This window comes from Mobula hypostoma, chromosome 4 (genome assembly GCF_963921235.1).
Source record: "Mobula hypostoma chromosome 4, sMobHyp1.1, whole genome shotgun sequence".
Classification (NCBI taxonomy): domain Eukaryota; kingdom Metazoa; phylum Chordata; class Chondrichthyes; order Myliobatiformes; family Myliobatidae; genus Mobula; species Mobula hypostoma.
Genome location: NC_086100.1, coordinates 129,675,959 through 129,690,157, shown reverse-complemented (window position 1 = coordinate 129,690,157; position 14,199 = coordinate 129,675,959). Strand labels below are relative to the sequence as shown.

Below are 14,199 nucleotides of genomic sequence, written 5' to 3'. Positions count from 1 at the left end.
CTACTAGATGGCTCTCTTCCTGCACTATCCTGAAGTAACCAAAGACACTTTATTCAAGCAATATTGTAGTTTGTTAATGTTCAGAAAAATGGCTGTAGTTTTCTTAATTGCTTTGTATGATGAATACTAGATCAAAATAGCATTGGATATATTCAGAATAATGGTGTCACAGGAAGAAACTGTTAATACAGTCTAAAATATTAATATATTTAAAGACTCAGTTGCTTGAAAGATGAAAGTGACTCATTTCCTGATATAATTAATAGCATTGCTTTACTCCTTTGATGTGTATGATGCTTTCTTGCAATGTAGATTTTTCTATTATCAACATAGACATGCAAACAGTTATTCTTTCCTGAAACTGCAAGTCTATTGGCCATATCACTATCCCAACTTGCATTTGTATAAACGTATTTAACACTGCTGCAATGGTTTGGAGCAACATCAAGGAGCTCTTGCAATTGTTGGTTAAGAGTGAACAGCAAATGGTGATGATGAAAACAGATACGCTGACCAATGATGAAATTATATCATCCTTTCAAGTAACTTTCAACTAATATCATTGGATATTTCAGAGACCATAAGACCATAAAACATAGGAGCAGGATTAGACCATTTAGTTCATCAATTTCATCTCAGCAGGATTAGACCATTTAGTTCATCAATTTCATCTCTGCTCCATCATTTCATCTCAGTCCCTATCTCCTGCCTTCTTCCCATATCCCTTCATGCCCTGACTAATCAAGAATCTATCAACCTCTGCCTTAAATATACTCAATGATGTGGCTTCTACAGCTACCTATGGCAACAAATTTCACAGATTCAACACTCTCTGGCTAAAGAAATTCCTTCTCATCACCATTCTAAATGGATGCCCCTCTGTTCTGAGGCTGTGTGTTATGGTCTTAGACTCCCCCACCATAGAAAACATTTTCTCCAAAGCTACTCTATCAAGGCCTTTCAACATTCAATAGGTTTCAATGACATCCCCCATTATTCTTCTGAATTCTAGTGAATACAGGCCCAGAGCCATCAGACACTTCCAGCACATCCTTTCTTAGATAAGAACCCAAAATACTCCAAACGTGGCCTTGCCAGTGCTTTTCAAAAGCCTCAACATTGCATCCTTGCTTTTATATTCTAGTCTTCTTGAAATGAATGCTAACATTGCATTTGTCTTCCTCACGACCGACTCGATGTGCAAATTAACCTTTACGGATTCCTGCACGGGGACTTCCATGTCCTTTTGCACCTCATATTTTTGAATTTTCTCTCCATTTAGAAAATAGTCTGCATATTATTTCTTCTACCAAAGTGCCCAACCATTCACTTCCCCACACTGCATTTCATCTGCAACTTCTTTGCCCATTCTCCGAATCTGTCCAAGTCCTTTTATAGTCTCTCTATTTCTACACCTTCTGCCCCTCCACATATCTTTGTATCGTCCATAAACTTGACCACAAAATTCCTTCATCCAAATCATTGACATATAATGTAAACAGAAGCGGTCCCAACACAGACCCCTGTGTAACACCACTAGTCACCGAGAGCCAACCAGAAAAGGCTCCCTTTATTCCCACTGTTTGCCAATCAGCCAATGCTTTATCTATGTATTCTATCCATATAAAGTTAACTCCGGTTCAAACCAAATCTGAAAACTATAATATCAACTGTGGACGAGTACATCTCTTATCATTCCAGTGGATGATTTCATGACCCTACAAAAGACAGAAGGCCATTGATGAAACAATTAAGGTTATTTAGACTGGTCATATTGCCTTGAGGAAGTCCTTTGCAATGCCTTGCGACTGAAATATTTAACCGTCATCAACCACAGCTATCTTCTTTTATCTGAACATCACCACTGAAGTTTTCCCTCTGATTCTCGTTAAATAATAGAATAAAGATAATAATTAAGTGAACTAAATAAAGCTAGTCAAAGATATGGCTGGTTATGCATGAACACAAGTAGCACATGAGAACCTGCAAACAGGACAGTCCATATCGGTATGAACAAGCTCCATCCCTAAACTCTTTAGCTCAGTGAGCTACAATGCACGTTGGAGACAAGAACAGGGAAGAATTTCCTGGACTGTTTTATCCAGAATGTGTTACCTCCCACAGGAAATCAAAGCATCAGGAAGCAGAAAAGTTATTGTTAGGGACCTTAGTAGTGGGAATTGATGACAGGCTGAAAGGGGGGGGGGGGGGTGCTCCGCTCCATAAATCTTGGCTAATCCGTCAGGTAGATGCAGTCACCATCTCTGAAGACAAGGAGAAAATCTGCAAGTTAAGCAACCTGGAAATATAGGAAGGCATTGTGATCAGGAATCATTCGAGGTGTGAAGGATAGAAGATTCAATAATTATGGGGAAAGAGAATCTACTGCAGCTGTGCCTTCCTAAGAAGAGATACCTCATCGTACCTGGAGAGCAATAAACCCAGTTGCTGTGATCCACAAGTAGAAACAAATTGAAGGTCCTTTTGAACTTAAAAGTTCATAGTAAATTTATTATCAAAGTCCATATATGTCACGATATAAAAGCCTGAGCTTTGTTTTCCTGTGGGCATACTCAGTAATTCTAAGAATCATAACAGAATCAATGGAAGACCACACCCAACAGGAAAGACAAACAACCAATGTGCAAAAGGCAACAAACTGTGTAAACACAAAAGAAAAAATAGTAATAATAAATAAATATGCAATAAATATCAAGAACATGAGATGAAGAGTCCACGAAGTGAGTTCATAGGCTGTGGGAACAGTTCAGTGATAGGGCAACTGAAGTTGATTGGAGTTATCCTCACTGGCTCAAGAGCCTGATGGTTGAGAAGTAATAACTGTTCCTAAACCTGGTGGTGAGAGTACTGACATTCCTGTATCTTCTTTCTGGTGGCAGCAGTGAGAAGAAAGCATGTTCTCGGTGGCAAGGATCCCTAATGATGGATGCTGCTTTCCTTCAACAACAGTCCGTGTAGATGTGCCCAGTGGTGGGGAGGGCTTTACCTGTGATGAACTAGGCCATAAACACTACTTTTTGTAAGATTTTCCATTCAAGGGCATTGGTGTTTCCATACCAGAGTGTGATGCACCCAGCCAATTTACTCTCCACCACACATCTACAGAAGTTTGTCAGAGTTTTAGATGTCATGCCGAATCTTGGCAAAGTTCTAATTCTTCGTAATTGCACATGTGGTGGACCCAGGACAGGTCCTCGGAAATGATAGACCCTCTCTATCTCTGATACCCTGAGAGGACAGGCTCACTGACCTCCAGTTTACTCCTTGAAGTCAAAAATCAGTTCCTTAGTCTTGCTTACATTGAGTGAGAAGCTGTTGTTGTGACACCATTCAGCCAGATTTTCAATCTTCCTCCTATAGGCTGATTCGTCACCACCTTTGATTTGTCCAACTACAGTGGCATCATCAGCAATCTTAAATATGACATTAGAACTATGCTTACCCACACAGTCATAAGTGTAAAGCAAGTAGGGGAGGGTGCTAAGTTGGTGGTGCACCATTGCTGATAGAGATTGTGGAGGAAATGTTGTTGCCAATCTAAATTGACTGGAGACTTAAGTTGAGGAAATAGAGGATCCAATTGCATAAGGAGATATCAAGGCAAAGGTCTTGAAGCTTATTAATTACTTTTCAGGTAACGATAGTATCGAATGTCAACCTGTAATCAATGAAGAGCATCCTCCCTGTCCATATGTTCCAGAGTTGAGGGATCTGCTGTTAACCTGTTGTGATAGTTGATAAATTGGAGTGGATCTATATCACTTCTCAGGCAGGAGTTGATGTGTTTCATCACCAGCCTCTCAAAACACTCCATCACAGTGGATGTAGTGCTACTGGACAATAGTCATTGAGGCACATTACCATGTTCTTCTTAGGCACCGGTATAATTGAAGCCTGCTTGAAGCAGGTGGGTACCTCAGACTTCTGAAGAAAGAGGGTAAAGATATCAGTAACACTCCAGCCAGTTGATCAGCACAGGTCATTGTACTCAGCCAGGTACCCCGTCTGGGCCGGTTGCCTTCCGTGGGTTCACCCTTCAGAAGAATGCTCTCATGTCGGCCTTAGAGACTGAAATCATAGGATCATCAGTGCTGTGAGAGTTCATGAAGGTACCTCCATGTTTTGACAATCAAAGTGAGCATAAAAGGCATTCATCTCATCTGGGAGTGAAGCCGTAGTCACCTGATTTCACCTTATAAGAAGTAATCGCATTCAAGCCCTTGCTTGGTCATCGAGCATCCTTCATTGATTCAAGTTTAGTATGGAATTGCCACTTTGTCTGTGAGATGGCTTTCTGCAGATCATACCTTAACCTCTTGTATCTTACTTGGTCACCAAACCTGAATGCTCAGCAGACTGCGGATCTCACGGTTCATTCAGGGCTTCTGGTTGTGGAAGACTCCGAATAATTTTGTGGGGCCACACTGTTTTTATAAAATCCATGACAACTGGGGTGTATTCACTGAGCTCCATTGATGAATCTTTGAACATGGCCCAGTCCACCGATTCAATGCAATCCCACAGCCGTTCCTCTGCCTCCCACAACAACCTCCTTGTTGAAAGAAACACAAGTTAAGATTCCTTTCAATTTAGGATCCAAGGATTAAAATCAATGGATTATTACCCAAACGACATTTAAACTGGACTAGAAGTACATAGATCTGATGAATTAACATGTGGCTAAATAGTCTGTGTGGGTTAAAATGTGTTCCTTTTTGTAGGAATGTGGCACCAGTTGAACCAAGGATGAGCTGAAGCTACAAAACAAAATCCACATGCACCAATTTGGGATGAACATAATAGGAAAAGGACAAATATAGGGTGTTTCCTTTTTTTTTGTATTTGAGCTGTTAATGACCTACAAAGGAGACAGGGCAATTATGAAAATAAATTAGGAACAGAAAATAAAAGAAAATGAAATAGAAAAAAAAATTTACAAACACATCAATTAAAAGATGATTAGGATAACAGGGCATCAGGACAGTTAATTATACAAATGGCAGAACAATTAAATCATTATTTTGCTTCAGTGTTTGTCGGGGAGATGGAACCAGTATGTTAGATGATGAAAGGAATAAAGCAGTTCAAGTGGGGAAAAAAAGGATATCTTAACTAAAGTACCCAAACTCAAAAGAATAAGCATCTCTATACTGCAATGAATTGCATTCATGTACATTGGAAGAATCTAAGGAAGAGATAACAAGTGCAAAAATACATACTTAACAATTTATTAATAAGAGTAGTACAAAGGAATCAGCCATCAGCTAACACAATGCCCCTACTTAAGATCATATTCAGGTAACAACTGAGCTGTCAGCTTAACATCGATAATTGGAAAAACAATAGAATCCTGATTAAAAGTGAGATGGCAAGAAATGGAAAATCCATTACTGAATCATCAGCATGCATTTCAAATGTGAAATTTATTGTTGACTAAGTTTTCTGAATCTTCTAGAGTGGTCAATGGTAACAGTGGATATAATTCAGCTAGACTTTCAGTAGGCCATTGGTAATGTACCCCATTATTAACTAATAATTAAAATTACATATTGCAGACAAGTTGCAGGATGTTGCAAAACACTTTCAATACAGAGAGCTAAACAGCAGGAGTAAAGGAAAGCTTCTTGAAATGGAAGATGGTGAGTTGTGGCATTCCACAGAAACAGTTCAAGAATTACCACTGTTAACTTAGGTTAAAATTGAAACTAAGGAATCAAAAACAAATTCAAATTTACAATTATACTAAATTCAAAGAAGAATCAATACTGGAGAATGAAGCAAAAATAGTTTAATGCTGATAAACGTTGATAATCAACCTTCCTTAACTGTCTGCTTTAAGTGCACTCTGCATCACCCACACACCCGCCAGAAAAGTACCAAAGCCCTGCAATCTGCAGTTTTTGCTGTCTCAGTGCTTCTACCAAGTGGTATTCAACACGGAGGAACCAACGTCACTGTCCTCATTGCACAGCAAGTTTCAGATCAACTCCATCTGTTGTAAGAAAGTTTTTCCTCATGTCCTCACTCCAAACCAGAGCTCTGCAGACTCCAGTCCTTGGACATAAACTAACCTGAACAGCTCTCGTCTATCTTATACTCATTATATATACTTCTGAAGCCCAAGAACACAAGCTTAGCTGATGACAATCACAAAAATCACCTGTCAACTTCAAATCTATCCAAATAAACTATGTTACTTTGCACTCTTCAGAACTGCATCAGTCTCAACTTTCTCAAATCTGCTAACTACATTTCACACTCCATCTGCCTCCTATTTGCAATTCTGTCAGCCTATTTATGTCCTGCTGCATCAACTGGTATCACCTTCTCTCTGACCACACCTCCACGTTTTGGTATCACTCGCAAACTTTGAACTTTTACTGCAAATTCAAGGTCCATGATAGCATCACAAATCAAGACAAAGAAGTTATCCCAGCACAGACCCCTTGTCTATCATCCTCCAAACTGACCAACAAAATTTACCATCACATGCTTTTTTCCTGTCCTTAAGTAATTTTTTTCCGCCATTCATACTAACACCAGCTCTCTCATTTCACAAACCTCATTTCTGGTATCCAGCCTTTATGTTGCACATTGTTAGAGGCTTCCTTAACATCCTAAAAGACAGTGTCCTCGCAATCCCTTGCTCAACTTCCTTTTTAAAGAAAAGCAATTAAAGTAATCCACCATGATTAGCCTTTTCACAAATCTATGCCATCCAAAGGCCTATTATGTTTTCCCCAATTATCATTCTTAGAGTTTTGCCAATCCTGGAGTTAAACAGACTAGACTGTATTTAATAGGAATATTCACACACACTCTCCCTAACCAGCGTCACATTTGACATTTTCCAATCATCTGGAACTTCCCCTGAATTTAGGAAAGATATAGCAAGTTTTTTTTTCCCTGTTACCTCACACCAACCTCCCTTAATAACCTAATATCCAAGCTATCGCAAGGTGTTTTATGCAATCCAGCATAAGCTACATATTCATTTTCACTCTGTACTTTCTTCAGTTGTACCATTCTTTATTCAATATCCTCTTTTTATTATTAAGCACTAATAAAAAGACAGCAAGTACAACAAATCAAGAGATAACTTATGATATCAGTGAAACCAATGTGGGCATAGAAAATGTGTAGTAAATTAAGAAATTCAAAACAGCTTTATCAGGTGATGCATTACAAGGAACAAGGAAGAAAACAAGATCATAGGTAATTTATTAGTGAGTCACATAAATACTGATAATTTATTTAAGGCTGGCAAACACTTTCTTATATCTGGCAAATTGGTCTATAAAGAGAATTAATATTCTTCAGATGTTAATGGTCACACTGGGCATTAACAGAATCTTTAGTCCCTGCCACATCTCCAGAATCTGAAAAAGCTTTACCTCTTCTAATGTGAACCAATGTCATTTCAAATTGCAAAGAAGAGCAAATGTTAACCATAACAAATCTGTATACTTAATTTTCAACTGACATGGCAATAGGCCAGATTTTCACAGATCACTGAGATCAGACACTTTGGAGTGACCTGGAAATTTTGGCCATTCAAAATTATGTTCACTTACTCAGTCAAGGTGTCAAATACTTAATAAGTTATCAAATTACACTGCTTTCCACGAGTCATCAAGAATATATTACATTTCTTTGCCCTAAGGTGGTATATTTTTGTGAATTGTTCAGTGCATCATGTTAAAAATGTGCAATTTCACACAAAATCAATTAAAAAACCAATGTACTAAATGTAAAGCCTTAATAAGTGAAAAATCTGAGAAATTATCAGCTCGAAGATAACCTTAGGCTATTTTATAATCATGCATCATCTGATTAAGCCACATTATTTGTTTCAACCTCATAGCTATCTATATTATTAAATTCCTCAAAGTTATTTCAAGTTAATACAAGTAATCCCCAGGTTATGTATGGCAGGGTTCCGTATCTGCGAATTGTTTGTAACATGTACAGTTTGCAGGTTGGAGATGCAGCCACGAACTGACTTTGCAGGTAGGGGAGAATGCCTGCAGCCCCACAGTTGCTAGCAAATTTATCCCGTCAGTATCCCAAATGCTCATTCTTATGCACAGGCTGTCACTAAACAGGGCATTCATAAAGTGGGAGAACCTGTAAGTACATCCTTGATCATTGCCATTGTCTGGATTTTTTTCTATTAATGGTACACGACATTGCATTTCTTTTACATTGGTATATAGTGGTAATGATGAAGATCTCAAACTTCACAGGGATTGAAAAGACATCTATGATTTGAATGTTGTCTCTCTACTCAAAGGCAGTCATCCCTCATCCCCAGCTTGATATCTGAGCACCAAGGATGAAAAAAAATACAAGAGCAACTGGAAAAATTATTTTTTAGCAAGAAATATTATTATCCCAAAAATTATATGTACAGCAAAATTATAGACACTATAGTTTTAAAAATTCTCTTTCAGTCCACCTAAATTCTGCTAATGATTAAATGCTCAAATTCATCAAAAACCACAAAATGATATTAAATGGCAACTAACGGGAATTATAAACGTTCAAGTCAAAGGCACCAATTTATAAATACCTATGCAGAGGTGAATGTATGGGTAATAGAAACAAGCCAAGATTTCCAGCACCCACCCAACACTGACACTATCCACTAGTGATTCCAGTATTGACAAATTAGTAAGCTTTGAGGTAGACCTTTATAATCCAAATACAAAAAAAAGTCCAGATGCTTAAATTGGAAACAAATTTAAGTCTGAACCCCAACTGCAAAATATTTTCCAACTTCTTCACCTAAACATAACCCTTGATCGTGACTTGTCAAATAGTCATGGATATAGAGTCCTCTCAGATCTAGCAGATGTGAACAAGAGTGAATCCAACTACAATTTCCATATTTTTTAAAAAACAGGACTAGCTTACCAGTAAAGAAGTTCTTCTGAGCAAAAATAAAATGATACGTTGCCTTATATACTTCAATTTCACATTGCCACTCCTGAGGCATGTTCCATATCCTTTGATAGGTGGCATTGAGATGAAACTAAAATGAAAAATTTGAATGCATTGATTAACAGAGCATAAAAATTCAAGAATCAACTGTATGATAAAACAAAATTCAGCTTCAGATGAGATATTGATGAGTAATGTTGGCAGAACTGTAGTTACTTGCCATCACTGTCCAATGGAACTGACAGCAATTGTATTGTTTCTATCACATCTACAGAAGCACAGAAATTAGAGACGGGGGGATGTGCTCCAATATTAAAGTCATCACCGATTTCAGTCTGTGAATGCAACTTCAGCTAACTGGCCATCACCTAGTATCCAAATTTACTCAAAAGTCACCAATGAACCATGCAATTTCTCTACTTTTATTACTAAAGAGAAATTCCAAGGTCCATTGGTAAAGAGTTCAACAACTTAAGATGTCTTTCAAAAATGACTTTAAAATTAGCTCTAAGTATTAACATTTGTAAAATTTATGACACATGAATTTAAAATCTTAAACTTATTTTGATTGTGACATAAAATATTTGAAAGTGTTTCAATATTTTTATTTCAAGTTTACTTTAGGCTACTTTTAATATCTGTTTTAAAAGCTTTTGACTCTTTTGAATCGCCCAAATATTCAGAAACACTGTGTGTTTCCAAAAATGACATTTGTCTGGTGGCATGACTTTGCAGGATGACAATTTTCTCATTTCCTGGGCATGGTTATTTTTGGCCACCCCACATGGTGCCCCACCATCAAGGATTTATAACACAGGAAGCCTGCAACGAAGAATTCTCCAGCAGTCTCTGCAAATTCCCACTGAGAGAATTGCAAAAGGTAGAATCATATTTACTTTTACCCAAGGTCAGCAGTGAATACCGCCAGCCCACATTTTCATTGCAAAATCTGCTTCTATTCATTTAAGCAGTTCAAACAGCATTACTACTTCATTAGCAAGTCAAAGCTATTTTGCTGTGTTGAATTAAAAAGTACTGTTGATGGATAATAAACTAAATTAATACACAAATAGAAATCAATAAACATATATCCCTATAAAAACTATAACATTTAGAACATAGATACACTTTTGCCCCCCTCAGTTCTTTCCTAGATTTATTTAAAATTATTACTTGCCCTGATTTTACTCTTTCATTTGTATTTTTCTTTCAGCTCTTCAGTCTTATAGAATTATACCCACATCTATATTATCTTAAACAGCAGCATGATCATCTTTTTAAAGGTCAACCGCCCATTGCTCCAACCTGGTAGGTGAAGACGACAGTGAGTGGGGCCATTGGAGGTGGTACAACAGTGAAAACATTAGACTCCTGGGGCATCAGGCTAATTTTGAAGTGGACAGGACTTGTGCAAAATAAGTTGGTGCAGCTCAAAAGGGTCAGAACAAAAATGCTCACCAGGAAATTTGTTTTGCCACTGCAAAAGTTTTAGGCAGTCTGGAACCCAGGGTATTTTCAGATGAAAACAGAACCAAAGTTTGATATAGAAGGCAAGATATCAATGAGCTTGAAAGGCACAGAGGGAAAAAATCTTCATCAGCACTTACTGGCATACATTACAAAGGAAAGGGTCAAGGAAACAATAGGTAAGCTATGAGTACATATATAAAAAGCTAAGTAAAAACTAGCTATTGTAGAAAATCAAGTTAAATGGTAGGGATATCAGTTTAATAGTCCTACAGGATTTTCAAATACAATGATGAAAAGAATATATAAAATAAGAATAAAGCTGGGAGGTGGAAGATGTATCAATGGAAAAGTAACATGGTTGTAAGGATCATAGCTCAGATCAGTTATGGGAAAGATCAAAGACAGACTTGAAGTAATTATTTCCTGCTCTCTTTTTAAGACACTCCTTAAAACAGCTTTTTGAAACAAAGCTTTTGGTCCCTTTGATTAAAAAGTCTTTAGTGGCTATGGGTCAAATTTGGCTTGGTCTCACACACCACACAGGAAAAACACTGTTGTGTTTAATCCCATTTTCCTTTCATTGGACAATGAAGTAGTCCATGCCCGCAAAACAGTTTTAGTAAATTTGTTCATGATACAATCAGAAAGGAATGAAATCAGATGAAGAACCTGGGTAGACAGGTAACATACACAGCAAATGCCATTAGTCCTCAGCAATGGCTTGAGCTCATAACATCAGCCAGGGGCATCTGAGCACCACATCTCAGTGCTGAACAGACACACTGTTCATCCCAGCGTCAGCCCCACAAGCAAACGTGGTGCACTGCTTCTGTGGTTCACTCGACATAAACCCGTTTAAACTCAGTGACTCAACCAAAACTAAGCCAAGTGACAGTGGGTTCACTTTAACCATTACATTACTGTGAATGCACCAATATATGGCTGAGCCCTCAACAAGGTTCCTGAGGGTTTCCTGTGTTTTGTTTTTGGTTCTTAGCTATTACTACTTAGCCTTTTATTAACTTCAACGCATTTTCTTTGGATGTATATTATTTCCAAATATCCTCATTTCATGAATAATTATGGAATGTACATGTTGAGGGTCAAGCCACTGAGTTACAAGATAAACAAATGAAGTAACACAAAAATTAAATAAGAAGACATTTGGTCAAAGAAGTTATAAGTAAAAATATATCTTTCCTTGTGGGTTTAATGCCCAGTGACATTTTTCAAAAAAACTCCATCAACACTGGAGCAAAATATTGAGAAGAACATTATTTTCTGTTTTTCTTCCTATCTATGGTTAAAAAAAACAACTTTCAATTTGTATAAAACACGTTCCCACACACACCAATACTGTATTGACTAAGTTACACTGGATTTCATCTAATGACTGAACTTGGAACCTAAAGATCTTGTCTGCTGGATATGAAGAGCAGGCCAATCTCACCCAATGACAGGAAAGGCTGTAGCAATGACTCCACTTCAAGTAGTGTACTTTGTGGCCACAAGTCTAATGATCTTCTGATAACTCACAGATCTCAAGATAGTGAATAGTCTTCCAATTTCTTTGAAATTAGAAGCATTTACTGTTGTGTATTTTATATTTCAGTAATATTATAAATATATTGTCTGGTTAAGCATCCTTTGTTGCTCACATAATGCATTGTGGTTTATATGTAAAAGTACATAAATAGCATACGTTATTCATGCAGGCCTCATTTAAAGTAAAAACAAACTAAACCCCTTCTCCTGGCCTACTGTCTTTATCTTGCAACTAGTTTTTATGTTTTGGATTTACAAAAGATAACATTTACAAACTGTTCAAATAGACTTATATAAATAAAAAAGTATAATTAACATGCCTTGCCATCTTAAAACTAAATGAAGTATTACAAAGTAAAATATACAAAAAATAGCAAACTTGGCATTACTTTTTCCACTCAGTATTTGTGAGCCCATTGAAATGAATAAGATGATGCAACTTGAGTGTAAACAGAGAAGTTGGATGCAAAATGCTGTTCTCATCCTGCCTGCGATACCTTTACCATCAGAGAATATATGCATTGCATCAACACCTGACCTGCTGAGATGCAAGTCAAATAAGTTGACCAGCATGGAGCAGCCAGCTTGCAATTCTGTGTAGAATCGTTAGCTCTTGACTAAGAGGTAAATATAATCCAACTGATTAAATGGATAATCTTTTAGTATTACCAATTGAGGAATAAATAACAACCCTAACTTCTAGGATAACTACGGTCATCAAAGCCGAATTAAAATATTTCATATCCACTCAAGCTGATCCTCATCTGATATACACACACCTTGGGAGGCCAAATGTAAGAATATACAGTAAATGCAGAATCCTTTGGAGTACTGATGTACAGAGGGATCTTGTAGTGCAAGTCCAGGACTCCCTGATAATTGCAGCACATGCAGATAGAGTGGTAAAGGTGGCACTTGCCTTCATGCTCAGAATGCTGAATATAAAAACTGGGAAGTCATTAAGCCTCATTTGGAGTATCATGTACAATTCTGGTCACAGCATTACAGAAAGCTTTGGAGACACTACAAGAGAGGTTTCACAGGATGTTGCCCAGATTAGATTTGTATAAACTATACGAGGTTGCATGAATCTGGATTGTGTTCTCTGGAGCACAAGAGGCTGAGAGTATATAAAATTATGAGGGGCATAGAGAGCCTAGATAGTCATAGCCTTATTCCCAGGATGAAAAATCAAAAATTACGGCTTCAGATGAGAGGCAGAAAGTTAGAATGAGATTTATGAGGAAAGTTTCTAACCACAGAGTGCTCGGTGCCTGGAACACCCTGCCAGGGGATCTGGTGAGAGCAAATACAATGGCAATCATTAAAAAGCATTTAGACAGGCAAATGAACAAACATGGAATGGAGGGATATAGACTATCTACAGGCATATGGGATTAGTTTGAAATGGGAATATGGTTGGCACAGACATCCTGGGCCAAAGATCCTGTTCCTGCGCTGTACCGTTCTATGTTTATGTTCTACATTCAAAAAATGGAAGTCTCCCATCACCATTGCATCTGAAAGATGGAATGGATGAAATCTTATCTAATACCAGGGTAGTGCTGACATAGTGCAGCATTATCTAAGTACTACACTGGTATTAGGTAAGATTTCTGCAGTTAAATCAATTGAGTGGGATTTGAACCCACAATGAATCAAAATCGTGTGTGCATCCTGTGCTGAACTTTCACATTACATTCAACCTTCCCAGTTTTGTACCTAGAGTAACCCATTTACTAACTTCATATCATCAAAAAACAGCAAATAAATAAAATGCACCAGACAAAGAAGCAAGGAATCCAACTTACAATGTTGTTGTGCAGATATTCAAAATTTAAATTTATCCAATGAACTATCAACTTTGACCCAAACGCACTTAAATTTTGAAATTGGCTCCTCAGCCTGATAAGATTACTCAGAAAAGCTGAAAAAAAACTCACAGCTAACATTTCTGCTTCCAACAGAGTTCGATACAGCATGCTACTCGTTGCATCCACATGGAGAAGCTGACCTTTAATAGTCGGTGAAAAGCCTATAGAATCAAAAACCAACATATGTTCAGAATTAAAATTGTAAATAATTATTTTGACCTTCCTCCAAAATATGGACAACTAATATAACATGCACACGTATCGAAAAGTGTTAAAGATGGCAGTTATTGAGAACTATGTTCAAATGAACTTTCCAAAGAGAAAGCAGCTAAGCTTACATGAACAT

The 14,199-nt window shown here is 37.5% G+C and overlaps 1 protein-coding gene across 5 annotated transcripts in view; it reads right to left on the bottom strand.

Moving 5' to 3' along the window:
* Positions 1-14,199, bottom strand: part of kiaa1109 (KIAA1109 ortholog) — a 439,747-nt gene that overhangs the window by 333,475 nt on the left and 92,073 nt on the right. For all 5 annotated transcript variants that reach the window (XM_063046524.1, XM_063046528.1, XM_063046526.1 and 2 more), the window contains exons 14-15: positions 13,923-14,014; positions 8,938-9,055 (exon numbers count right to left, since the gene is read on the bottom strand). In XM_063046524.1, coding sequence (XP_062902594.1) covers positions 8,938-9,055; positions 13,923-14,014 — 210 coding nt within the window. The remainder of the gene's footprint in view (positions 1-8,937; positions 9,056-13,922; positions 14,015-14,199) is intronic.